Source organism: Callospermophilus lateralis, chromosome 7 (genome assembly GCF_048772815.1).
Source record: "Callospermophilus lateralis isolate mCalLat2 chromosome 7, mCalLat2.hap1, whole genome shotgun sequence".
Taxonomy (NCBI): domain Eukaryota; kingdom Metazoa; phylum Chordata; class Mammalia; order Rodentia; family Sciuridae; genus Callospermophilus; species Callospermophilus lateralis.
In genome coordinates this window covers 143,015,310-143,039,820 of record NC_135311.1, presented here as the reverse complement: position 1 = coordinate 143,039,820, position 24,511 = coordinate 143,015,310, and the positions used below count along the sequence as shown (strand labels likewise).

The following is a 24,511-nucleotide window of genomic DNA, read 5'->3' as shown; positions in this document are numbered from 1 at the left end:
ACTGGCCCCATCCCTGTGAGCCTGTGGTGAAGCAGAACACCATAGCAAGTAGGTGTTCACCTCAGGGCAGTCAGGAAGCAGAGAGAGGAGAGGGGAAGGGGCTGGGGACAAGCTGTGCCCCTCCAGGGCACACCCGCGGTGCCCTTCCTCCTCCAACTGGGCCCTACATCCTGCGGTCCACCACTCCCAGTGGTCCCTTCAGCTCTGAATCTACCAAGGGATTGATCCACTGATGAGGTCAGAGTCCTCATGGTCTCATCACTTCCCAAAGTCTCACCTCTGGACACTGCTGCATTGGAACCAAGCCTTCCACACACAAGCCTTTGGGAACATTCTGGCGTCACACCATGACAAAGTTCTTTGCCCATTTTTGTTGTTGGGCTGTAAGAGTTCTTTGTATATTCTGGAAAACACACTCTCACTGGCCATACGATTGTAAGAATTTCCCCCCATTCTATGGGTATCTCTCCTCAGGTGTTTTTGATTTGCTTGTTTGTATGGTGCCAGGCTCACTCTCTCAATAGTGTCCTTTGATGCATGTAAGTTTATGATGTTTTATTTGTGGTCCTAGGGATTGAACCCAGGGCCTTGCGCATGCAAGGGAAGGGCTCTGGCACTGAGCTACATCCCAGCTCTTTTTATTTTATTTTGAGACAGGGTCTGGCTGTTGCCCAGGCAACTGGTCCTTTATAGCCCAAGATGCTTGTTAGATATCTGGTAGAGAAGTAGGCACAGGTAGGGGTGTTGGGGCCTGGAGGGCCCCGAGCCTGCAGGGGCATGTGGTGGGAGTTCAGGTAGCCAAGTCCTATCCTGAGACTGTCAGTGTGCTCATAGGAGGACCTATCATCCCAGCAGCTAAGGAGGCTGAGGCGGGGGATTGCACATTCAAAGTCAGCATCTGCAACTTAGCAAGGCCCTAAGAACCTTAGTGAGACCCTTTTTAGAAATAAAAAATAAAACAAAAAGGGCTGGATATGTAGTTCAGTGGTTAAGTGCCCCTGGGCTCAATCCCCGGTACCAAAAAGAAAAAGACAGAAAAAAAGAGGGGCTGGGAAAGGGGCTCCAAAGGTGGGGTGGGCAAGAGGACTTGGATGGGTGGAGGGCTGCCCGGCCCAGGGAAGGTGTGTAGGCTCACCTGGGCCACCTCGACTGGCCATTGGGAAAGGGTGAGGCAAAGGGGAATGGGCATGGGGGAGGCCTTCTTGGGATCCTGGAGGTGACCTGCCTTGGTCTTGGGGAGTCCATGCTGTACAAGGTCAGGACTTCCCAGGCTGAAGGTGTGGGCTGGGAGGCTGGACAGAGGGCGACCCCGGGCTTGGCACAGCCAGGATGATTCCTGGGAGAGGGGCAGGGACTTACCATCCTTGTGGGTCACTATGGCCAGGGTGCCAAGGACCCAACATAGGATGGGTCTCAGGCAGCAACCCAGGGAGCTGTGGAGTCCGGAGCTGGGCCGGGAAGTGGTGGAGTGCACCATGTGAACCCAGCCAGGAAGCAGGAAGGGCTGGGCGCCAGCGGGTGAGCTGGCTTCACGCAGGCTGGCCGAGAGTGCTAGGCAGAGGGCGCCGCAGGAGGAAGACAGTGGCCTCTGCCTGGGCCCGCCCTCTCCTGCTTCCTTCCTGGATTCCTGTTATATCTGTCCATGGAGCAGGGACCCCCTCCTCACCCACAAGCTGTTGGTGGGAAGAGGGGTCATGGGTGTGCTGCTGTCTGGAGGGCTGCACCCCAGTCCTGCTGGCCCTTGCTCCCATCCAGCACCCAGTGCCAGGTATCAGGCCAGTCTTCAGACATGGAGTAGGAAGGGCTCGTCCTTCCCCTTGGCTCCCCTTCCCTGTCCCCTCCCTGCCTTGGGAATGGGGTGCTTCCTTGCCCCTGTGCCTGCTGTCCTGCCCCTCTGTGGGCTCGGCCCATCAGCCCTGTGGAGTTATCCCTGACTAGGCCCGAAGCTCAGCCCTGGCACCTTCTGCAGTGGAGTTGGGCACTCAGGGCGCTGAGGGCTGGACCTATGGGGACAGGCATTAGGGGCTACAGTCCCTGCCCTCCCCACCCTGTGGCTGACCCAGCCACTGTGCTGTCATGTCCAGCAGGCACCTCACACTCAGGCCAGGCCACAGCACAGGCCCTGGGCTGGGAGTGGGAGGGCCATCCAGGCCAACAGCCCTGTGCTCATGAGGGCCACTCCAGGGCCACAACCCTACATGACATGACGGTCCTTGGGGGAACTTGGATCCTAAAGAGGCAGCTTCCTCCTGGGAGTGCCTCTGGGGCCTGAGGGCTGTTTGTCTAAGATCTTGTCCCTGAAGCGCAGGGCACCAGCCACCTGAGGGATGATGCAAGGTGTTTCCAAAAGGTGCAATGGGGGGGGGGGTGGAGCAGGGCCTACAGCAGGGCACAGACCCAAGTGGTGGTGGGCCGTGGGGCCTGAGATGGAAGAGGAATCAGAGGAATGTGACCCCAGCTAGCAGGGATGCACCGTGGAGCTCGCAGGCCTGGGGAGGCTGGGCAAGCAGGTGCTGGGCGTTTTGGAAACCAGCAGGTGTGACCAGGCACTTGGGGAAGCTGCCTGGAGCCAGGGTCCCTGGAGACTCTCACTGTGACGTCCCTCTGAGACAGGCTGGGACTTGTTGCATGCCCCCTGGGACCCCTCCTGCCCCGGCCTGCCCCTTGGGGTCCCCTGGGGTGGGTCTAGCCTGCTGATCAGACTTCTACAATTCTTCTAACTCTTTGCCCTTCCATCTGTTCTGGGGTCAGGAGCGTCATTGCTCCTGACCTCTGAGACACTGTGGAGAGAAAGCCACCCCACTGCAGAGGGTGGTTGGAGTGGGGGGGGGTTCAAGTCAACCCTGACCAGGAGCTCCTGGGGCACTGCCAAGGCCAGTCATGCCTGCCAGTCCCTGCTGCACCCCCTGCCCACTACAGTTTGTGGGGGTTGCTTCAGGCCAGGGCTGGGCAGAGAAGCCAGGTATTACCAGTCCCCATTGGCCAGGGGCTTGCCTTCTCCAGTCTGTTTGTCCTATGTGAAGGACAGATGAGGGCAGGACAGGACAGATGCCCTGGTAGGCACAGAGGTCCCTGCTCCCTCTGAGGTGGGGGTCGAGGTCGGGCACACTGGACCCTGCTGCAGAGTGTGTGCAAGCACTTGATGCATTTGGACAAAATGACCCAGCTGTTGTCACAGTCAAGAAGACTGAAGGGAACAGGATGAGCCCCCAGCCCACAAATACCCTTGAGGGCGCCAAGGAGCAGGAGCACAGGTCTGCAGGCTGGCCTACTGCAGGCTCACAAGGGGCATTGGGACCCTCAAGTGGTACCCCGCTGGGTGCAGGGCCTGGCTGGCTCCCCTGGCGGAAATGCGGGCCCACAGGGCAAGGAGGGCTGCTAGGGGATGGAGGCGCTTTGGGGATAGGCTGGCTCCTGCGAGGACCTCCGGGGCCTGGACGTTTAGAGTCAAGTGGCATCCGTGGACCGGGTGTCTGCGCCTTGGAGCTAGAGCTGTGGTCACCCTCCAGGAGGGTAAAAGGGACATTTATATCTAGCTTTGTTCCTGCAATTGAAGGAACCCGAAAGAGAGACTTTAAAAGGAGCGTTTTGAAACCGGGAACAGAATGCGGCGCACTGCCGCGGGCTCTGCGCCCCAACCCGGCCCGCGCTCCAACCCCAGGCAGGCGGCCTCAAAGGCCAGGTCGGTGCCGCCCGGCCCTCGGGCGCCTCCTGGTGGGTTCTCACGGAGCAAACGCCGGGCGGCCCTGCTTCCGGGCCGAGTGACGCGGCGGGGCCAGCGAAGAGCAGGGGCGGGCCGCAGCGGGGGGGGGCGGGGCCGGCAGTGAGCGGGGGCGGGGCCGGGGCGGGGCCGGCAGTGAGCGGGGGCGGGCCGCAGCCGGGGGGCGGGGCCGGCAGTGAGCGGGGGCGGGGCGCGACCTCCCAGACCGCCGCCCGCGCCCTGGAGGCTCTGGCTTGCACGCTGCCTTCGCTACCCAGCCCGTGTAGATCTTGGAAATCGAGAAACCCCTGGAGCTGCTTTAGTTTTTAGTTAATTAATTTTGTTGTGGGACATGGGGATTGAACCTAGGGGTGCTCTATCATCCCTTTTTATTTTATTTGGAGACAAGGCCTTGCTAAATTGCCCAAGCTGGCCTGGACCTTGCCATCTTCCTGCTTCAGCCTTCCTAATCTCTCCTTGGCCAAGTCCTTTGCCTGTTTTAATAGTTGTTGTTAAGTTGCAGAAGCTCTTTATATATTCTGGATATTAGTATTTTATAGGATAAATGATTTGCCCATATATTCTCCCAGTTTTGTAGGTGGCCTTTTCAGCCTATTTATGGAGTCCTTTGATACAAAATGGATGTTATTTTGTACTTGGGTCATAATCCAAAGCTACTTGGTTCATATTGTTGCCCAAATGGTACCAGCTTTGGACATTAGGATCTCTTTCAGGCAGGTGGATTTACTTTTTCTTTTTCTGGTTCTGGGGATTGAGCCCAGGGCCTTGTTCAGGCTAGGCAGGTGGTCTACCACTGAGCTACACCCCCACCCCTTTTACAGTTTATTTTGAAGCATTCAGGCTGTGTTGTTCAGGCTGGCCTTGAGCTAGAGTTTGCTTCACCTCCTGAGTAAGTAGGATCACTGGTGTGTAGCAGTAACCTACTGACTCAGTAGTAGGTGAGCCTGGTCTGCATGCCCTTTGGTTGCATTACCTATGTTTTCTGTTTATGCTGTTTATCTTTTAATCTTTTGCACATGACAGTGGGTTTCGTGGTGGCACAGGTGTGCATGAAGAATGGACTTGGATCGCCTCCTTCCCAGTGCTCCCATGCTCTGTCCTCCCTCCGACTTAGACTGCTTTCCTTGTTTCTTTCTCCCTTCCTGGGCTCTATTAGATTTTCTTTTTCCTGAATTGAGATCTGTGGCCCTCTCCCGAGCAGCAGGGATCTGTAACTCACATCCTCTCCTATTTTGGGTTGGTTTGGGGGTTTGGAGTTTAGGTTCCCCTTTGTTTGTACATTCCTTGTCCAGGCTGGGCTCCCCACAAGCAGATCCTGGGGTGAGGACTCAGTTTCTCTGGGAAATTCCAGGAAGCCATATGGGGAGCTGAAGGTGGAAGGGAAGGAGAGTCTGGGGCTGAGCCAGTGAGGTAAGAAGGTAGGCAGGGCCCCCAACGCTGCGACCTGGCTTGTGGTTGCCAAGGAAGCCTCATTGTTGGTAACAGAAACTGCTCCCTCAGCTCAATCCACAATAGCTAAACTACGGAACCAACCTAGGTGCCCTTCAGTGGATGAATGGATAAAGAAAATGTAGGACATACAGACAATCAAATATTGCTCAGCCACGAAGAAGAATGAAATTATGACATTTGCTGGTAAATGGATGGAACTGGAGAATATCATGCTAAGTGAAATAAGCCAGTCCCCCAAAACCCAAAGGCTGGAATGTTCTCTCTGATATGTGGATGCTAACTCATATGTGGGGATAGGGGAGAATAGAAAAACTTTGGATTAGACAAAGAGGAACAAAGGGAAAGGAGGTGGAATGAGAGTAGGAAAGATAGTGGAATGAATCAGACATTACTATCCTATGTTCACATATGATTACACGACCACTGTAATTATACATCATGTACAACCACAAGAATGAGAAGTTATATGTTGTACATGTATAATATGTCAAAATACGTTCTACTGTCATGTATAACTAATAAGAGTAAATAATTTTTAAAAAATCTGCTGGTGCCTGTTGGTATGCGGATGTGCGTGCAGAATCCCACTCCCATGTGCCATCCAGGTGCATGGAATGCCGTCCAGGTGCGTGGAGTGCCGTTCAGGTGTGTGACACTGTGTCGGCAGCTCATTCCCCGCCGGGTGGTATAGCAGCTTAACCTTCTTTGTCAGCCTACCGCTACCAGGGTGGGCTCAGGGGGACTGATGTTGTTCCAGCTTTGGGAGGGCATCAACTCTTCAGGGAGAGGCAAGCAATCAGAGGGGCCTGGGGATCAATCCATGGACAGCCACCTGGATGCCCCAGCAAGACCTGACCTTGACCTTGGGTCCCACTCCAGCTGAAGCCATGGGTGGGGCTCTGCTGCTCTCCCCTCCTGCAGGAGGTGGAGGCAGAGAAACTGTGACCAGGAGGCCCCTGACGCACTTGGCTTCCAGCGCTCAGGTATTTCCCTCCCCTTACCATTTGGAGCAGTGCTTGGCAGCAGCCTCCTGACCACCTCCCCTACGTCCCAGCTCACCCCCAGTGACAAATGCAATGTGCCCAGGGCCCCTGCCTCAGCTGGGCATCCAGAGTGGATTCCAGTGCCAGGTCTTGTCACCACTCTGGCTCCCCGAAGCCAATCCAAGATGGAGTTTGGGACAGAAACCGTGTATCAGGGCTGGACACTGCAGCAGGAAGAGGAGGAGGACTGGGCAGAGGGAGCCTCTCGCCAGCCCTGAGGGATGTCAGATTCCCCCTGGGACTTCAGTGTCCCCTCCTAGCGTGGACGGCAGGTGAGGTGGGTTTGCAGCAGTGGCTGCTCTGGAGGGCTGGGTGGTCCCTGTGTGTCTTATCACTGGAGACCCCAGAGATGAGATGATATCTGTGTCTCCCCTCTTCTCCAGGAAGGGGTCCCAGTCTCCTGCCCTGGGAAGCACCAGGGCCAGGGAAGGCCAGGTTCTTGTTGCTGCATATTCAAACCACCTACTCTGGCCTGTCTGCAGGTTCAGGCACCCATGACGCTGTCCACGCCTGTCCAGAGACTGCACTGAATGCCCTGTGCCTGGGGCACACTGTTCCTGAGATGTCAGAGACTACTCTTGGGGAGCCGTTCCCACCCCACGGCGACCTCCCATGTGAGATTCTCCAGAGAGACAGGCGGATGTGTATGCATGTGTACATACTCATGTCTCCCTTTCTGGTAGTGATGGGGATGTCACCCAGGTCTTCATGCATGCTTGGAAAGCACTCTGCCACTGAGCCACACTACCAGCCTTTTAATGTTACTAAGTTACTGAGGCTGGCCTTGAACTTGCAAGCCTCCTTCCTCAGACTCCTGAGTTACTGGGATTACAGCTGTATGCTGTCTCGCCCCACTGGGATGAGCCTCGAGGACATAATTAACTCTTAAGTGAAATACGCCAGAAACAAAATGAGAGATTGCAGTCTGATTCCACATACTCGAGCTATTTCAAATAGTCAGACGGTTAGAAACAGAAAAGAAAGTTGGGTGCTGGGGCTGGGGGAGGGACCTCAGAGAGGGAGGACAGGGGCGCTGTTCAAGGGGAACAGAGGTTCTGTTTTGCAAGATGAGAGTTCTAGAGACCTCTGGCACAACAGGGTGCACACATTAATACTACTGTATTGTGCACCTCAAAATGGTTAAATGATGAAATCCCAGCTACTTGGGAGGCTGCGGTAGGAGGATGACAAGTTCAAGTCCAGCCTGGGCAACTTAACGAGATCTTATCTCAAAAACCAAAAGACCTGGGGATGTAGCTCTGTGGAAAGTGCCCCTGGGTTCAATCCCCAGTACTGGGGGAAAAACAGGTCAAATGGTGTTTTAGTTGTTCTGGGATTTTTCTGTTCTTTCTTCAGTGATCAGAAGAGACACAAGACAGAAAATATCTGATTACTGGCAGGGGCCACATGGCCTGCCTGGAGGCCACCCAGAGGTGATGTGGGAGAGGCAAGAGAGGGCAAGAAGGTGAGGAGCTGTGGCCTCTGCCCTGGGCCCTGTGTGCTGCCCCTGCTGGCTCCGAGGCAGCCAAGGGAAAGGTGGGGTGCTGCCTCAGCTCTGACTTGGCTCCAGGGGTGCAGCTGAAGCATGGATTGTGAGGCCACCGAAATATCTGGGACCTTCTGTGCTGCAGCCCTAGGAGCGTCAGTTCAGGGTCTAGGAGTCCATAAGGCTAAGCCTGTTGTCCATGGCTGTGAGCCACAGGCAGGAGGGAGTTGCTGGGTGTGACTGTCCAGGGCCACAAGGACATGGTCTCTAACTTGCTGGCTGAGACCCGGACCTCAAACCCTGGGCTTGGATCTGGGTGCCGTGGCTCACCACATCCTGTGTTGTTGGGAAAGGTGTTCAATGCACACAGCACGCCGCCTCCAGGGGGAAACAGGGCCAGAATGCAGCCAAGGTGAAGGAACAGGGTCCCACTCCACCCCCCAGACCCAGAGCCAGGTTCTCTTCCAGTCCTGCCCTGAGCTCCGCCAGGAGGTGCCCCTGTGGTCAGCACAAATCTTTCAGCATCAACAGCTGGCCTGGACCCGAACAGGGAGCACCCTGCAGCCTTGGATGTTCTGGCAGGCGGAGGAGGGAACTAGGTGGGGCCCTCATGACTGTCCCTGAGGGCAAGCCCAAGAGGGAGGGAGGGGCACCGTAGGCCGCTAGGGCTCTGGTCTGCACTTGAAAACCTGAGGCTGTGGCCAGGACACTGGCTGGATGGGGCAGAGAGGATCTAGGCTGGGCTCTGGGGCTAGCACTGCTGCTCGGTGGTTCCGCAGACCTGGGTGGGAGGAGCTGGCACGCTTCTGGGGAGGGAGCAGGCGGGAGCAGAGGTCTGTGCGCCACTGTGGCGCCTGGGCACATGGCTCCCAAGAGAGCCAGCTTTGCTGTTCTGAGTGGAAGGCAGGTCAGGTTTCCTCAAGAAACCTCAGAATAGCCCCTGGCTGCCGGGGAAGCCTGGCCCTGCCTCCCAGCACCAGTCCGTCCCAAGGCTGATTGCCGAGGCACCTGGGCTCACGCTCAGCAGTCTCCCCCCTGAACTGCGACTCAGCCTGGCTTGTAGGCGACAGGGGTCCTGATACCCTTACTCAACCACCCTGTCTTTGGGAAGTCTGGGCCTGTGGGGGTGGAAGGGCATCTAGGCGAGGCCCGTCAGGGGCCCTCTCACAACAAGTCTCACAGATAAGTGACACCAGCCTAGGAAGAGGGTCCCCAGAACACAGGAAAGCCAGCTCTGGGGGGTTATCCTAGGAGGCTGCACCATGAAGAGGAAACAGCATCAGGGCCCCGCAGCTGGCCAGTCCCTCTCTGTCCTGTGCTTGTCTCTGGCGTGCATGTTAGGGTAAGGGCTGCCATACTGGGGGCAGGTGTGTCTGTGTGTGCATCTGCTTCCGGAGGCCAAGGAGACCAGGAAGGGGCCTGTGGGGAAGGGCTGAGCTGTCCCAAAATAGGGCCGGTAGGATTTCCACCCATAAAAGGCTTCTGGAGCCTGGACCCCAGGGACCCCAGGCAGCTAAAACACAGCTGCCACCCCTGGCCGCGTGCTCTGCCCACAGGGTCCCTGTGCCAGTGTTGCGTTGCTCTCCTGACCAGCCACAGACATGGTAAGGCTGCTCCAGCACCAGAGAGCCACTGGGGGCCGACTGGGTGGCTGAGCCCGAGCTGGGCAGCGTGCAGTGGGGAGGGGGCTGGGGTAGGCCTCTGGGCGAGGAGAATGGCTAGAGGGGGCCTGGAGGTATAAGGGCCTCTCTGGGAGCCTGAGGAGCAGCTTGGGGAAGGGGCTGGGGAGCAGGTGGAGGCCGAGACTCTGCCACCAACACTGCCCTCTGTGTCTTTGTGCCCCACCAAAACCCTTGCTGAAGGTTCACCCAGGACCACTGCTGCAGGGGCTGGCAGAGGGGGCTGGCAGAGGGGGCTGGCAGGGGGGGCTGGATGCTAGACTTTCCCCAGGACTCTTCCTCAAGCTACCTCTGGGCCCTGGCTGCAGGCTGGCCTTCACCTGGTCTGGCTGGGCTCCTCCCTACGCTGTTGCCCAGTGCCCTTTACCTGGTCTCACCTGGTGTCCACTGCCTTGGCCCTAGGTCTGGCCTACTGCTTCTGCAGCCTTGCTGTTTCCCTCCTGGCTGACCTGTGCCCTGGCTCCTGTATGCCCGCCTGGTCCCCTTACCTGAACCCTCTGCCTCACCTGTTCGTGTCCCTTTCAGAGCCCTGCTCACCCTGAAGCCCTTGCTCATCTAAGAGGCTTGCTCTGTGCTGGGGGGGGGGGGGGCTCCTTTTGTGTGTGTGCGTGTGTGTGTGTGTGTGTGTGTGTGTGTGGCTGGGGATTGAACCCAAGGGCCTGGAGCAAGCGAGGCAAGCACTGTACCAACTGAGTTACAGCCCCAGCCCTGGAAGACCTCCTCTTTAAGCACATGGGTGCCCTGAAGGGTGGCCAGGTGCACAGACCTGGACAGTGGGGCAAGAGAGCCCCTGGTGAGACTGGGTGCGGGTGTCCCCTGCAGACGGAGCGCCTGTCAGCTGAGCAGATCAAGGAATACAAGGGGGTCTTTGAGATGTTTGATGAGGAGGGCAACGGGGAGGTGAAGACTGGAGAGCTGGAGCGGCTCATGAGCCTGTTGGGCATCAACCCCACCAAGAGTGAACTGGCCTCCATGGCCAAGGACGTGGACAGAGACAGTGAGCTGGGGCCGGAGGCACAGGCGGGGTGCAGCCCTGGGTTGGTTCACGGATGTGAAGAGTGGGGAGGAGACGGAGCCACCGGAGGGGTGGAGTGGGGCCCAGCCCACCCCTTAATTGAGGGGGACGGGGGACGGACTTCTTGCAGACAAAGGCTTCTTCAACTGTGATGGTTTCTTGGCGCTGATGGGGATTTACCACGAGAAGGCCCAGAACCAGGAGGGAGAGCTGAGGGCAGCGTTCCGGGTCTTTGATAAGGAGAGCAAGGGCTACATCGACTGGAACACACTCAAGTAGGGTGGAGGGGTTGGATGGTGGGGTGGGCACAGGAGGGCACGGGCAGGGCCCATGGAGTGGCTCAGTGTGAGGATCCGGCAGGTACGTGCTCATGAATGCAGGTGAGCCCCTCAATGAGGTGGAGGCTGAGCAGATGATGAAGGAGGCGGACAAGGACGGAGACGGAACCATCGACTATGAGGGTGAGTGGGGCAGGCCCTGGGGCTGAGCGGCCAGGCCATCCCGGCTGCTGACCTGTGCCTCTGCCCCCAGAGTTCGTGGCCATGATGACCGGAGAGTCCTTCAAGCTGGTTCAGTAAGAGCAGCTGCTGTGGCTACAGGAGGCCTGCCCAGGAGGCCATGGCCTGCCACTGCCTGCCACTGCCTGCCTGGCCCCTAACTGTGTCAAATAAATGCTGCAATCTGACTCCTGTGTGCTTCACTGTCCCCAGCCTGGAGGGAGGGGTGGCCATGGGGTGGGTCTGGAGAAGCGTCTTCATGGCCCTGGTCACTTCTGCTGAGACACTTGACCTGGTCTCTGAACAGTAGCCTAAAGGTCAGATGGCTTCATGCTGGCCCTGCCCACCACACTGGGGGTAACTGCCTTGGGGCCCTCCTGGAGCTCTGGGGTCCCAGAGCCCTTTCCATATAGGCAGAGACCATTCAGACATAAATTTTATTCTGTCTCCAAAAAGCCACGGACACCACAGAGAGCCCTGAGTTCTCAAGCCTCAGCCTCCAGGGTCTCCTCCAGGATGAGGGCCTGATGGGGCCCGGCCAGGGGCTTGAACTGAGGGCATCGGCCCGCCCTCGGGGTGCTGACACAGGCTGGCGGGCTGGCGGGCTGGCGTGCCAGGGCTGCAGCCGTGTGCTGGAGGCTGACTTCCCGGGGAAAGCGGGATGGGGCAGGCTGGGGGACCCTGGCTCCCGGAGTCAGGACTCCAAGTGCTTTGGCTCTAGGAGAGCCCTTCTGCCTGCTTCAAGGGGCACCGGGACTACTGCTGGGCTGTTGAACATTGGGGCTTGGCTCCTGGGGTCCTGGAGTGGTCCCCGAGGTCCCAGGAAGAGTTCCGGGTTTCTGGGAGGGGGCCGGCTCCTCTTCTCTGGGTTTTGCCATCTTGATGGCCTCATCATAGGAGGGTGGCAGCTCAGGTGCATACAGGCTATAGGCAGGAGGGACCATGGAGTCAAGGTCCAGTTCCCCAAAGGGCAGGGGCAGCTGCATGCCCAGTGGGTACTGCACGGAGCTGTAGGCTGCAGGGAACCAGAATGCGTTTATGGAGGTGGGGTTGGCATTCACCACCCTAAGTCCCCACCTACTGCTGGCTGGCGGGCCACCAGGCACTCACAGGTCACAGTGCTATGCACAGGGCTGTCACTGTCCACAGGGATGACCGTGAGGTCGCAGGGCTGCCATACTGGGGGCAGGTGTGTCTGTGTGTGCACCTGCTTCCGGAGGCAGCAGAACCGGACACAGCTAGCGGTGACTCCACACAGCAGCAGCAGGAGGACAGCGAGCAGGATGAGCCTGGCAAGAGGAGCAAGGCCCACCACCAGACTGACCCTCGGCCACCAGGCAGCTGCACCCTGGGGCCAACTGTGGCCCAGCCACCTAAGATGGGACAACAGGCAAAAAGAAACCCAGAGAATGTCTTTCCATGCCAGAGACCTCCCTGGCCAGGGCCAGACTGGAGAAACCCGCCTGCTCTGGCCGCCTGCTGCTGGGCCTGCCCTACTGTCTCTCCAGGGCTGGCCAGGGGTGGCCTTGGGCTCAATCCCAGGACACACTGTCCCCAGTCAACTGCACAATCCTTGTGCCTTCTGGTGACTGTGACCAGGCTTTGCTCTGAGCCAGCCCAGGGCCCTGAGCCTTGCCGCCAGCACCAGCAGAGGCGACTAGGTGCCGCGTGGGGTCTCATGTTTCCAACAGGGTCCCTCCCGGAGGTGAACCATCTGACCAGCGGCTCTGAGCAGCGGCCTACTTACCCCACGTGCCACAGGCTGCTCCAGCGGGCCTGGGAAGGGCACCTGCAGGGACAGCACACCTGGAGCAGGTGGGCACCGGCCCCCGACGACCTCACCACCCAAACCTCCCCGCGGCGCGGGCTAGGCCCCGCCTCCCTCATCCCCACTCGGACTTACTGGTCCGAAGGGTCGCAGCTGCGGTCCGCGGAGCCCAGCGCCACCTGCGGGGACAGGGATGAGCCCAGGCGGGGCGTGGCCGAACGCAGACCCACCCCGAGTGCCCGAATCTCACGCGCGGCCCAACCCACCTGCGGCAACGGCAGGAGCGGCAGCAGCAGCAGAATCCCACGGGCAGCAGGTGGCCCCGGGGCCATGCTCCGCGCTGACGCCGAGCCGAGCCTGGCTGGCTCAGGGTTTTACGAGGCCCCGCCCACCACGGCCCGCCCGCTCCCCGGGATGGCTCCGCTCCGTGCGAGCCCCGCCCCCTGACGCCCCGCCCATGCCCCGGTCCCGCCCTTGGAACGCTGGGCTGGTTGCAGCCCCGCCCGGTGTCTCCCAGGCCCAGGGTCACCCAGGCTTGAAGTGGGCCTCCTAGGCCCTGTGCCGGTAGGTCTCCTTGGTGCTGCTCTGGCCTGTCCTGCAACTGGCTGAGCTTGGCTGCTGACCCTCCTTCCTCCTGCCTTGACTGTGCTTGATCTTGCAGGCCAGCACCGGAGTGGAAGGAGGAGTGGAAGGAGGAGTGGACACCCAAGCACAGCCTAAGTCTGGGCCAGAGCCTGGAGTCCTGAGCCAGGTATGCTCTGCTGTCTCCCAGGAGGGAGAATCTTCCGTGGAGTACATCCTTCTGAGGCCTGACATGGCCGGTGGAGCCTGCCGCCTCCTCCCGTCTGGCCAAGAAGCACATCTAGGGTCTGGGGGCGGGGAGCGGGGGCAGTCAATGCTGGCCAGCCCTAGTGGGGGCAGCAAGGGGCCTGGGTCTGCCACTCTTTGGTCTTCTGGACAGAAATCCTGCAAAATGCTACAGCGTCCACGTCACTCAGAGGCAACAACTGGCTTCTGATGCCAAGGGCACTGAGCAGGCACCAGAGACACCACCCCTCCATTGCTCCTGATGGCTGGCCCTGGGTTGGGATGGCAGGGGCCAGGCTGGCTTTGTGCCCAGCAAGTCACTCTCTTGAGGGAAAGAGCTAGCAGGTGGTCGGAGGGTGTGTAGGAGCATCTCAGGGTTGGAAGTGATTTTCTCCCTTGGAGGGTGGATCAGAACCCAGAAAGCAGAATCCAGGGTTCTCAGACAAGTGGAACCCAACTCACAAGCTGGGCCTCATTCTGGCCCCTGGATGGGCCTGAGTGGGGAGTACAGGTGAGCTGGGCCCTTGACATATTTGCTCAATCCTTGTTTGAGGCCAGGGTCCTGGGACTTTGGAGGTCCCAGGAGGACTAAGGGGCCTGCCCTGGATTTTGGAGTCCCTTCTCCGCTCTCTCTTCTCCCTGTACCACTCAGAGCCTGGGTCAGCCCCAACTCCAATCCTGTGCCCCCAGCACCCTGTGCTGCCTGCTGCTGTCCCCTGTGATCCAAGTTTGGGCATCTCCCTGTGTTTGGGCAGATTCCCGCCATCCAGGAGGTCCCCGCCCAGCAGGTTGCTGCTTCGTAAACGTGCACGCACGCAGGTGTGTAGGGGCTACTTCCCAGAGCTCTATCCTGTCCACTGGGCTTGTCATCCATACTGCAGTGGCATGGTTGGCTCCTGGAGTTTATTGACAGGTCTGTGGGGGTGGCTTTCCTAGGGGCCTCTGACGTCTGGGCAGGTTCTGGTGAGTGTGGGTCTCTGGCCAGGAGCAGTGTGAGCTGACCAAGACTTATCCCTGGTTCTGAGGGCTCAGGGAGAGGGGTGCTCTTGGGCCTTGGGCTTGTTGAGTCCAGTGCAGCAGGAAGTGGCCATGGATTGGCGAACCCTGGTCGTGGGGCCATTCAGGAGGCTGACTATTTGAACCTGCCCAGCAGGGGATGCCCAGGTCCCGGCCCCTGGGGTGTTTGGCCAGGCCAACAGCCTCTGAGGGCTTTAGGGGTGGGTGGGAGAATGCGAGGGGCTCATGGAGCTGCTCCTTGGTCTCAGGGGCCAGTCACCACATTGGCTACAAAGATGACCTTGTAGGTCTCCTTCACGTCCCCCTTGAGCTGCAACAGGGCTGATACCATGAGAGGATGGTCCGGCTAGAACAGGAGGGAATAGGAAGGAGGGGACTCTCAGCCGGTGGGCACCCTGGGCAGAGGCCCCTCTTTCCTGCCGTTCTGCCTGTCTTGCCCCCACACTGGTGGGGCAGGGCTGGCACCCTCCCAGCCTGGAGCTCCCTCCGGCACCTACATCAAAGTCAGTAGGGGGCACCCAGGAGATGCTGATGGTCTTGGTCTGTCCGCGCTCCACGATGCCCTTGGAAGGCTCTATGGAGAAGCCCTTGTGCTGCAGCCACGGGACACTGTCCAGGCTGAACTCCACCATCTGCAGGGCGTCGGCACGGCTAGAGGGTCAAGGCTAGGAGAGGCCAGGGCTGCCCAGGGCAGGGAAGGCCAGGGGTGCCATCACCTTCTTTGGAGATGGTTGGGTGGTCCTGATGCAGCCCACCTGCAGCTCCCGGGTGGCGGGTGGGGCTGGTGTGTCTGTGTCAAACTGGACATAGTCCAGGGTCAGCAGGATGGGTTTCAGCTCCTCCACATCTGGAGAGGGAGGGCCTAGCTGGGACCACTCTGGCGGGTCCCAGGGCAGGGAGGGCAGTTGCCGAGGGTCAGGCAGAGGGGTGGAGGGCAGGCTGGTTGGCAGTGCCAGTCCCGCCTGGCTCTGCAGGTGATGAGCAGGGAATCCCTGCCATCCTCTGCTGGGCCTGGGTGGGCCCTCTTGCCGGCTACTCCCTGAGGTGGCTGTGACCTCCTCTCCCGTCCCCAGGCCAGGCTCACCCTCTCTGTGCTCTGGGGCGAGGGCAGACGTCACAGTGAGAGACTCCACGGGCACATCCAGCGGGTCCCCGCCCTCCACAAACATCATGTGCTCCCGGGCGGCACCCTGCAGGAGGATCTGGTGGGAGATTTTCTGGGGACAAGAAGCAGAGTTGTCTGTCCCTCTAGCTCCAAGGCAGGGGCTAAAGCTGGCTCAGACTGGAGCCCCATAGGACCAGTGGTGCTCGACTGTCCACCTGATGACCCCCAATGGGATGCCCTTGGCCTGGGAAGTGGGAGGCCCAGGGGAGGGTCAGGGAGGGGCAGGTGCTGGAGGAGGGGAGCTGCGCCCGGGAGCACCTTTCCGAAGAGCACCACTTGGAGCCGGTCGGAGAAGTAGCGGCTCTCGTGGTCCGGGCTGAAGGTCACAGTGAAGTCCTGCGCCTTCCCCGGCTCCAGGACACCTTCCACTGGGACCACACTGAATACGCTCTGGCCATTGTGGTTCTGTGGGCCTGCGGGGAGGGCACCGATTGTCCCCAGTCCTGCAGCACACCAGTCCCTCCCCACTTACTGAGTCCCCCAGCCCAGCCCCCCGTCCTGCCCACAGCTCCCGCACTCCTAATGCTCCATGCTCCCCCTGTCCTGCTCTCCTCCCCTTCAGGTCCAGCCTGCCGGCACCGTCCTCACAGCCCCAGCAGCTCACCAACCAACTCCGTCCTCTGGGTGGGTGAGACCAAGAACTGAGGCAGCTGCTGTCGGGCCAGGGCCCTGGTGCTGGAGAGGCTCTCCAGCCGCACGGAGAACTTGATGGGGAGCGAGGAGTCGTTCTGCAGCTGCCAGGAGGGCCTGGTGTCACTAACCGGCCCACACCTGGGCTGTCCTCTCCCTGTAGTCAGTGCCTGTAACCTGGTCACCTGCAGCTGCACTCCACTGAGGACCAGGTGGCTACACCTCCCAGTTCCACTTGGCTGTGTCTCCCACCAGTGCTTTGGGCTGTGGGTACCTCCTCCATCCCACCTTAGCTCTTTCCCAAGTCGGTGGCCAACTTTCCTGTCCAGCCATGTGACCAGCTCTGTGCTGCCCTCAGTCCTGAAGGCAGAGCTCCTCTTTAACTGAACGCACACCCTCCCCGGTCTCTTGCCGGCCCTCACTGCCCCTGAGAGTGCCTTCTGAACAGGACTTGCACCCCTGGCTCTGTCCCCGGGATCCCACCTGAGCAGTCTGGGAAGCAGAGGTCCTCTCAAGCTGCTTGAGCCCAAGACTGGGGCACCCCTCAGAGGGGCAGCAGGAGTCGGGACCTCCCTCATGCACAGGAGCCCACAGGATAGGGTGGCCTCTTCCTGGAGGCCTGACAGACTTCCTGCCCTCAGGAGTTCCAGAATCGAACTCAGAAGGACCCCGTGTTCAGGACAAAGCAGGAGAGTGGTGGCAGAGGGCTCCAAGCAGAGGCCCCGAGGCAGAGGGCGCAGGAAGGGCCCACCTCAGCTTTTGCAGAAGCCAGGGCCCCACGTCCCCTACTCGAGAGGGCAGCAGCAGAGAGACGGGTGCTGGGGACAGCCTGTGCCTCCACTGGCTCCCCAACCAGCTGGGACTTCTAAAAGCAGGGCTGACCCCTGGCAGGACTGTTCACCTTGAAACTCGAGGAGATGGACTCTCTGGCAAGCACATAGCCCATGCTGAGCACATTGCCTTCAATGGAGCATGTGACCATGGACGCCACGCCCAGGCCCGTGAGGGTGAGCGTGAGGGTGCCTTTCTTGCTGATGATGTCCAGTGTCTCTTGAGCCTAAGGAGACCACGTCCCTTAGCAAAGAGCAGCCCCCTGTCTGCCAGGCACGTGGTGAGCCCTAGTTCTGTCTGTGAGCAGCTGCCTGGTGGCCTGCCCCTGCAAAACAGCCCTGAGACCCTCGCCGCCCCTGACGAGGGTCTGCATTAGGAGGATATGCTGCTCAGACTGCTCCATCAGTCCTGAGGGCGCAGTGGTGTCCGCAGTGCCCAGAGCCCAGGGCTGCAGCGTGGGACTCCCAAGGCCACACCTGCTTCCCAGGACCCTGGCTCTGAGGGTCTGGGGGCTGGCGCTCACCAGGATGCTTTCGCGGGGTGAGAAGGACAGCATCAGCACCTGGGTCTCGCCTGAGCACAGCTTGTTGAAGGGGTTCAGCAGAGCGAAGGGGCCACTGGGGTTCAGCACCGAGAACTCCACCTGAGGCCCACGTCAAGGAGGGAGACCTGCCGGCTCCAGGCCCTGCCCAGCCCCACCCAGACCTGCTCCCGCCCCGGCGCTGCCTGCGCCAGGTGTGGACCAGGATACGGCAAGGTCCTCGGGGCAGATGTTCTGGAGGGAGATCTTCTTTATACCACGGTGTCCTGAAATGGCAGGGAGAGTCCTGTCAGTCCTGGCCCAAGGAGCGTCTGTCCCTCGGGTGGAGCATGGCTGGTGGTGGCTTGGTAGGTCTGGGTCCCTGGGGTAGGGGAAGGAGGGGTGCTACCGTCAGGGTCAGTCAGGATTCACCTACGGCAATATCGCCAAAGTTGAAGGTGGTCTTGCCTTTGTTGGATGTCACCACGATAGACGGAGCCACGGCTGGGCACCACAGCTCCAGGTACAGGGTGTTGTGGGGGCTGGGGTAGGCGAGGGTACACGGGGCTCCAGATCTGCTCAGTAGTTGAGGAGGGGCAGCAATTTTGCAGCTAACCGTGCCCCTTCCTGGCTCAGTGTCCCACACCTGAAACTTAGGGGTTCTGATCCCTTCCTGTCCTTGACGTCACCACTGGCCATGACACATGGGACCACAAACTTGTCAAACTTCGCCTGGAAAGTTCGGACCAGGGCAGACTGAGCAATCTGGTACTCATGGGAACTGGAACGAGAGGGACAAAGTGTGCTGTGGCCCCTGCTCACTGCCCACCTGGGCCACAGGTCCCTGCTGGGCTGAGCCCCCTGGGCTCCACGAACGGGATCCCCAAGGACCTGCTTCCTAGGACCCTGGGCTCAAGTGGCCCCTCCAGGGGGGACCACAGGGGTCAGGGTCCTGGGTGGTGGCTGCCCTCTGTGCTCCGATGAGCGGGTCTTCCCCCCTCCTCCGGCCGGCGAGCTCCTCCCTGCTCCAGCCCCGGGAGTCGGCCTAGGGAGGGGATCTGTTCAGAGGGTGACCAGGCCCAAGAACGGCCGCCGGTGCCAGGAGGGAGCACCTGGATGGGTGCTGGGAGCCTGCAGGCCTAGACCTCCAGTCTCAGGCAGCTGTGCGGCGGCGGCCTGTGGGGAAGCCCACTGGGGCCGGGGGCGACCTCTCCCAGCCCACCTGACCCTGAGCTCCTGCTTCTCCTCCTGGGGGCCGTGGGAGGTGACAGCCTGCAGCATCCGTTCCCGGGTCCGCAGCCGGAGCACAGAGAGGGACTGTCTCCACAGCTCCTTCTTGTGGCTGAATGTATCCTTTCGGAACTGTGAGGGGGCAGCTGGCTGTGGGGCTGGGGCTCTGCCCTGTGTCTGCAGACCCCACACTGCCCCTGAGGCTCCTCCAGGGCCCAGTCTCGCAGGCCCAGCTGACTGCTGAGTGGCAGGCCCCACCAGTTCAGCTTCGGAGCAAACAGGACCCAAGAACTGCCTCCAGGAGAGGCCAAGGGCAGGGTTTGGGGGTCAAGCAATGAAGACAGGTGAGAGTGCGGGGCCATGAGCCCCAGTGCAGAGACCCCAGACTGCCCACTGACTCACGTCTGCAATGGGGAAATTGAGGCAAAGAGGGACAGGGAGTCTGTGGACCGGGGTTCCAGGTCCCTGGAGCCTCTCGGAGCCTCTCTGAGCCTCTCTGAGCCTCTCCACCTGCAGAAAGCCTGCACTCCTGGACCGGCCCCTCCCCGATGCCACCTTGTCCCTCCCTTGGTGCCCTACGCACCAGTTTGTTCTGGATTTCTTTGTTCAGGATCTGGAGGGCTTCCTCGTGGATCACCTCAGGGGACAGCACAGGCCGGAAGGCCACCTGGACCGGGCACCTCTGCAGGGAGACACTGGGACTGCCACCCTGCTCAAGGGGCCCAGAGGGCACCGGTGGCCCTGGCTGGTGCACTGCCCTCCTCAGCTCCCTGCTCCCTCCCTTGGCCCTGGGTACCCCTAACAGCTCCCCACTTTGAGATTTCAGCGTAGATGTGCCCCTTCCAGGAAGGCCCCCCTGGCCACTGCCCCAAAGAAAGGGGGGTGGGCTGCAGCACAGGATATCCAGCCTTCCACCGTGTGGGTGGGCCCTGAGAGGGGTCCTGAGTGGGCCAGGACCACCCCACTGTCCTTGAGGCTCAAGTGAGAATGAAACTCCCTTTCCAGCCCCCGAGGGCCCGGGTGAGTCCTGTGTGCACCAGCCTTTCCACCCTGGGCTCTGTCAGCCTGTCTGCAGCGAGTCCCGGCAGAAGTCTTCTCCAGGACAGAGTCCAGGAGGGCTGGCTCACCACCCCACCCCACCTGCTCAGCACAGCCAAGGTGTGGGGGCACAGGATGGGACAGAGGGAGAGAGGAGGAGGGAGGGAGAGGAAGAGGGAGAAGGCAGGTGAAGGAAGAGAGGGAGAGGGAGAGACAGCTACCACCTGCAGCACCACTCGGACACGAGAACCCTTATCTAAGTAGCATTTTCTATTCAGTGAGCAGCATGTTACATGCCTGTATCCACTGAGAGAAGCCCTGCTGGGTCCAGGCAGAGCACCCTGGGCTCCTGGGACAGGCCCTACTGAGCCTCCCTGTGCCCATCCACTGTGAGGTCTCCTTCAGCTGGTTTGAGGCCTGCCCACCCTTCTTCAGCCCCCAGACATGTGCCTGCTGGGGCAGCTGCCTAGGATGCTCCCTGCCTGCCCGTCCAGGTGGGCCGAGGGCAGGTGGGCGGAGGGCACGTGGCCCAACCCCCACTCCGTGGCTGGGGAGGCTTCCCAGCTCTGCTGTGGCTAAGTCGCTGTGTGCAAGGGTGGGTCTAACCAGGCACCCCACCCGGAGGGCAGACGCAGGTGGCCCCAGCCTTCACTTCCAGCCCACTGGACTAGCCCCTGCTCACCTTTCCTGGCAACACGGTCCCCACCAAGGGTGAGATGGTGATGGGCAAGTCCGAGGGCAACAGAAACTCAAAAGACGTGGCTCCCACGGGGGAAGCCTCCTCTGAGCTGACCCGGGGTCCCGTGTGGGAGTTGATGACATACAGCCTGGCCACGGAGGTGTCGTACAAGGAGGTGGCTGCAAACTTGATCTGGTAGTGGGACAGCTCCAGAGGCGGGTGGACTCCCACAGCTCGGCAGGACACCTTGAAGCACCTGTAAGTCACCCGTGTGAGCAGTACCTAGCCACACAAGGGCATCCATGTGCCAGGAGGGTGGCCAGGATGGGCACTGTGCAGTGCCCAACGGGCCCGGACCTGCTCCTGCGGTCGTCACGGTGGCTTGCTACCCTGTGGATATATGGGAAATACCCTGGCTCCCTGTGCACGATTTTGGTAGATGGCTAAAACAGGCTTAGGTGATTGTAAAGGAGGCTATTGGTGGCTGATTATTTTAAATATTTATTGACATTTAAAATTAAAACTGATAAATCTCTAAATAGACGCAGGGAGTCCTGCATACCATAGTGAGATGATTCCTGCCACCTTCCGTTAAAGAACAAGAACAGAAATTCACATTTTTTGGGAGTGCACTAGAGATGGAACCCAGGGGTGCTCTGTCACAGAGCCACACCTCCTAGCCATTTTTATTTCATTTTTTATTCTGATACAATGATATAATTAAGTTTCTGAGGCTCTCCTTAAGTTGCTGAGGCTGGCCTCAAACTTGGAATCTTCCTGCCTCAGCCTCCCGAGTCTCTGGGGTTACAGAGGTAGACCACCATGCCCCGTGAGATGCCCCTATTTTGACCACTGGGAAAGTTCACATCCGTGTTTTCTTTGCACTTCTGTTGCCACAGCACTTTCCCCATCAGCATTTATCTACTTATTTATTTGAACCTGGGGGTGCCTTACCGCTGAGCTTCATCCCCAGCCTGTTTACTTTTGAGATGGGGACCTGCTAAGCTGTGAGAAGGGCCTTGAACTTGCAATCCTCTTGCCTCAGTCTACTGAGGCCCTGGGATTACAGGTGCCGCGTCCACGCCTGGCTTCCCCTGTAGCTTTCATCCCGCGGTGTGTGTGGGGGGCGCTGGGGTTTGAACCTGGGGCCCAGTGCATGCCAGGCGAGTGTTTGGAAGGGAACAGCATCCCAGCCCCGATTGCGTTGTTTTTTATGCTTGAAAGGGTGGTACTGATTATCTTGTCATCTTGTTCTATGATGAAAATGTGTTGCTGAGGTATTTCAATACATATTTTTATAATCTGTGACACAGGCTCTAGATATTAAAAAAATCTCTCTCTGGGTGGAGATAGTCACATTATTAGTAGTATTCAACTAATTGAAAAATAGGAGTGTGTCAAGCGTGTGAAAATCGCACATGGGCTGCCAGCTCTCGGCTGCCCGCTGTGGGGGCCGGGCGGCAGGCTCACCTGTTCATCTCCGACTTGCAGACCAGCTCGAAGCTGTACTCTCTGGCCTTGGTGGGCTGGAAGACCACGTCCAGCTGCAGAGCCTCCAGGGCCAGGACTGTCCCAAAGCCGTCGTTGGGCTGGATGTCCACAAACTGGGAAATGGGCAGGTCAGCAGTGTGGGGCGTGTGGACCCACGGGCAGGGTAGGTGTGAGGGCACACGGCTGTGAGACGGGGTCGCAGGTGAGTGTGCCTGAGATCCTCTGTGTGTGTGTGTGTGCACGTGCACAGATGTGAGCAAATGTGTGTGAGAGTGGATGTGGGGGCAGCCCGGAAAGGGAAAGTTCTGGAAGGCAGGGATGGGTGAGGGTCCGGAGCCCCATGGGTGCCCCCCGCCAGGAGAGGGAGGGAGCTGGGGAGATGAGGACCAGGGAGGGCGGCAGGGCCCGGGAGAGGGACAGCTGGGCAGGGCGGCAGGGTGTGCCGGCAGGAGGTGGCTGGTGCCTGGGGGCCGTGTCTGGGCGGAGCTCAGCGGGCACCTTGGGGAGTCCGACGAACCCAAACTCCTGGGGCAGGAGCGAGTGGTTGTAGAGCACGACCTCGGCCCTGATGGCCTCGTAGATGGTGCAGTGGCCAAAGTCCAGCTCCGAGGGGCTGAGCTCCAGGTCAGAGGTGGTGACGATGGCCTGCACGGTGAAGCTCACTGGCCTCATCTGCGGTACAAAGGGTGGGTAAGTGTCCCCAAGCACCGTCCCTCTCCCCGGCTGTGCGGGTGCCGGGTGGCAGGAGGCAGAGCTGCCCGGCCGGCCACACAAGGCGAGGATGGGCGCTGCAGCCAGGCGCTGCCTCGGAGGCCTCACTGGGTACAGGGCCTGGCCCCCTGAGCACTGCTCCATTCCCCGGGGGCAAGCGTCCCTCCCAGGAAGAGCCCTGTGCAGACCTGGTCGGCCACCCAGATGGTCATCGGAGCCTCCAGGACTCTGCTCTCCTTGTCAAAGTACTTGCCAGCATCTTTGGGGAGGGAGTGCCTGCAGGAGAGCGCACACCAACTCACCTGGCCCAACGTGGTGCTTTGACACCCTCCAAGGCCACACAACAGGGGACCCGGGTGCGCAAGCTTCCCCAGGAGGCCGAGCACACGCACAGTTGGACTTAAACAAACAGCTTCAGCAGCTGTGCTCAAGGTGGACGGGCGTGGGCCACTAGACAAGTCCTACGCGGCACCTTGCAGAGTCAGTGTCGGACACGGTTTGCTCTTGCCAGGCGTGGTGGCCCACCCTGCACTCCCGAGGCTCGAGGCTCGGGAGGCTGAGGCAGCAGGAAAGTTGGAGGCCAGCCTTGGCAGCTTAGCAAGACCCAGCCTCCAAATAGGACTTGAGCTGTAGCTCAGTGGTAAAGTCTCCCTGGGTTCAATAAATAAAGCAATAAGGTGGTTTGCTCTCTGATTACCAAAGGAAATTCGTGTCATTATAGAAATATTGGGGGAAAATACAAGAAAGAAAGAAAAAACGCCCTTTGCCATGATGCCTCGTCCCCAGGCAAGTCCCAGAGCTCTGGCTTCCGAGGCGGCCCAGCACCCTGCTCCTGCCCAGCCACTGGCCCACGTGTCCTGCCGACAGACTGTGCCCAGACCCTGACCCCGGGCACTGGGCTGAGGAGACCCACCGGGGCAGGAACTTGAGCTGCACTGAGTAGGACGACTGGGCCTGGATGTAGCCCATCTCGGGCAGGAGCTCCATGTGGCCTCGCAGCTCCCGGCACACCTCGAACTTCAGGCGCAGGGCCACCTTGGATCTACAGGAGGTCACAGGGCGCCCGTCAGGGACAGGCCTGAGTGCGAGGCGCTCACAAGAGCGCCCCGTGCACCTTTTGCAGCTGCTTCTTTCTCTGAGATGAAACCTGACGGGAAATTCTTAAAAATAAAAATAACTGAAATGGGCCCCAGATTTGAGAGGCTGGAGTGCTTTGGGGGGAACCTCCTGCCAGGGGCACAGGGAATGGGAGGGGGCTGGGGCTCTGCCTCCCCCTGCCCAGGGCTCTGTCTGGGCACTCTGGAGGTTCTGGGTGGCCGGGCCCCCGGTCAGGACCGGCCAGCGGAAGCCAGATGCTCCCAGCCTTGTCAGGCCGCCTGTGCCTCCCTGTGCACCCAGCTCTCCCAACCCTGCTTGCCCTTGGGGTCTGCCAGAGGCAGCCGTGGTGGCCAGCCTCCCTGTGGGGGCCAGTAGCCCCTGCCTGCCCGGGGAGGTAGTCTGCCTGGGGTTTTGTAGGCAATGGTTCCAGAACCTTCTAGAGCCTTCAGGTTCCTCTTCAGAATGCTTTGCATGCTCCTGTCTGTCCTGTGGCTGTACAGGGTCTGGAACTGGTGTCCCCCAGACCCCACCCAGCCCTGACCCTGACAACCGAGCCCACAGTGGTCCTGGGAGCAGCGCCCAGTGGGGAGCCCACAGCTGGCCAGGCCCCAGGGGTCCTGCCACCGGGAACCT

The 24,511-nt window shown here is 60.0% G+C and overlaps 3 protein-coding genes and 1 long non-coding RNA gene across 12 annotated transcripts in view; 2 read left to right on the top strand and 2 right to left on the bottom strand.

Moving 5' to 3' along the window:
* Positions 1 to 8,233: 8,233 nt before the first annotated feature.
* Positions 8,234 to 11,069, top strand: Calml6 (calmodulin like 6). Of its 3 annotated transcripts, none has more exons than XM_077109770.1 (6): positions 8,234 to 8,301; positions 9,259 to 9,306; positions 10,204 to 10,378; positions 10,527 to 10,671; positions 10,757 to 10,857; positions 10,928 to 11,069. In XM_077109770.1, the coding sequence occupies exons 2-6, from the start codon at positions 9,304 to 9,306 to the stop codon at positions 10,972 to 10,974; spliced, it is 471 nt and encodes a 156-aa protein (XP_076965885.1). In that variant the 5' UTR covers positions 8,234 to 8,301; positions 9,259 to 9,303; the 3' UTR covers positions 10,975 to 11,069. The 3 variants fall into 3 exon arrangements, with proteins under 3 accessions (XP_076965885.1, XP_076965886.1, XP_076965884.1); XM_077109771.1 differs by lacking the exon at positions 8,234 to 8,301 and adding an exon at positions 8,728 to 8,812; XM_077109769.1 differs by lacking the exon at positions 8,234 to 8,301 and having other exon boundaries at positions 9,110 to 9,306.
* A 247-nt stretch (positions 11,070 to 11,316) lies between these two features.
* Tmem52 (transmembrane protein 52) lies at positions 11,317 to 13,051 on the bottom strand. Of its 4 annotated transcripts, XM_077109767.1 has the most exons (5): positions 12,928 to 13,047; positions 12,797 to 12,840; positions 12,641 to 12,682; positions 12,004 to 12,182; positions 11,317 to 11,908 (listed from the first exon to the last, which is right to left on the bottom strand). In XM_077109767.1, exons 1-5 carry the CDS (start codon positions 12,991 to 12,993, stop codon positions 11,634 to 11,636), a joined length of 606 nt encoding a protein of 201 aa, XP_076965882.1. In that variant the 5' UTR covers positions 12,994 to 13,047; the 3' UTR covers positions 11,317 to 11,633. The 4 variants fall into 4 exon arrangements, with proteins under 4 accessions (XP_076965882.1, XP_076965879.1, XP_076965883.1 ...); XM_077109764.1 differs by having other exon boundaries at positions 12,797 to 13,051; XM_077109768.1 differs by lacking the exon at positions 12,641 to 12,682.
* Positions 13,052 to 13,138: 87 nt separating this feature from the next.
* Positions 13,139 to 24,511, bottom strand: part of Cfap74 (cilia and flagella associated protein 74) — a 57,007-nt gene continuing 45,634 nt past the window's right edge. The window contains exons 22-39 of the mRNA XM_077109993.1: positions 23,694 to 23,822; positions 22,969 to 23,056; positions 22,568 to 22,741; positions 22,049 to 22,182; positions 20,582 to 20,834; positions 19,445 to 19,543; positions 18,854 to 18,993; positions 18,278 to 18,412; positions 18,064 to 18,173; positions 17,863 to 17,918; positions 17,635 to 17,754; positions 17,182 to 17,337; positions 16,255 to 16,384; positions 15,909 to 16,063; positions 15,570 to 15,702; positions 15,202 to 15,332; positions 14,983 to 15,117; positions 13,139 to 14,831 (exon numbers count right to left, since the gene is read on the bottom strand). Of these exons, the coding sequence (XP_076966108.1) occupies positions 14,730 to 14,831; positions 14,983 to 15,117; positions 15,202 to 15,332; positions 15,570 to 15,702; positions 15,909 to 16,063; positions 16,255 to 16,384; positions 17,182 to 17,337; positions 17,635 to 17,754; positions 17,863 to 17,918; positions 18,064 to 18,173; positions 18,278 to 18,412; positions 18,854 to 18,993; positions 19,445 to 19,543; positions 20,582 to 20,834; positions 22,049 to 22,182; positions 22,568 to 22,741; positions 22,969 to 23,056; positions 23,694 to 23,822 (2,380 nt within the window). The 3' untranslated portion in view covers positions 13,139 to 14,729. The remainder of the gene's footprint in view (positions 14,832 to 14,982; positions 15,118 to 15,201; positions 15,333 to 15,569; positions 15,703 to 15,908; positions 16,064 to 16,254; positions 16,385 to 17,181; positions 17,338 to 17,634; positions 17,755 to 17,862; positions 17,919 to 18,063; positions 18,174 to 18,277; positions 18,413 to 18,853; positions 18,994 to 19,444; positions 19,544 to 20,581; positions 20,835 to 22,048; positions 22,183 to 22,567; positions 22,742 to 22,968; positions 23,057 to 23,693; positions 23,823 to 24,511) is intronic.
* LOC143641918 (uncharacterized) lies at positions 13,140 to 23,906 on the top strand. 4 transcript variants are annotated; one of them, XR_013155559.1, is made up of 4 exons: positions 13,140 to 13,225; positions 13,323 to 13,412; positions 16,213 to 18,399; positions 18,903 to 23,906. It is a non-coding gene; the product is annotated as an uncharacterized LOC143641918 (long non-coding RNA). The 4 variants fall into 4 exon arrangements; XR_013155558.1 differs by having other exon boundaries at positions 18,896 to 23,906; XR_013155557.1 differs by having other exon boundaries at positions 16,213 to 20,019; positions 20,524 to 23,906.

Excerpts from the sequence above, each read along its gene's own strand:
- Calml6 (XM_077109770.1), top strand. Across the intron at positions 10,672-10,756 it reads ATCGACTGGAACACACTCAA|GTACGTGCTCATGAATGCAG; the intron begins GTAGGGTGGAGG and ends AGGATCCGGCAG. Across the intron at positions 10,858-10,927 it reads CGGAACCATCGACTATGAGG|AGTTCGTGGCCATGATGACC; the intron begins GTGAGTGGGGCA and ends CTCTGCCCCCAG.
- Tmem52 (XM_077109764.1), bottom strand. The coding sequence starts at position 12,993 with ATGGCCCCGGGGCCACCTGCTGCCCGTGGGATTCTGCTGCTGCTGCCG. Across the intron at positions 12,183-12,640 it reads AGCAGCCTGTGGCACGTGGG|GCTCATCCTGCTCGCTGTCC; the intron begins GTAAGTAGGCCG and ends TCCTCTTGCCAG. Across the intron at positions 11,909-12,003 it reads TGTGCATAGCACTGTGACCT|CCTACAGCTCCGTGCAGTAC; the intron begins GTGAGTGCCTGG and ends GGTTCCCTGCAG.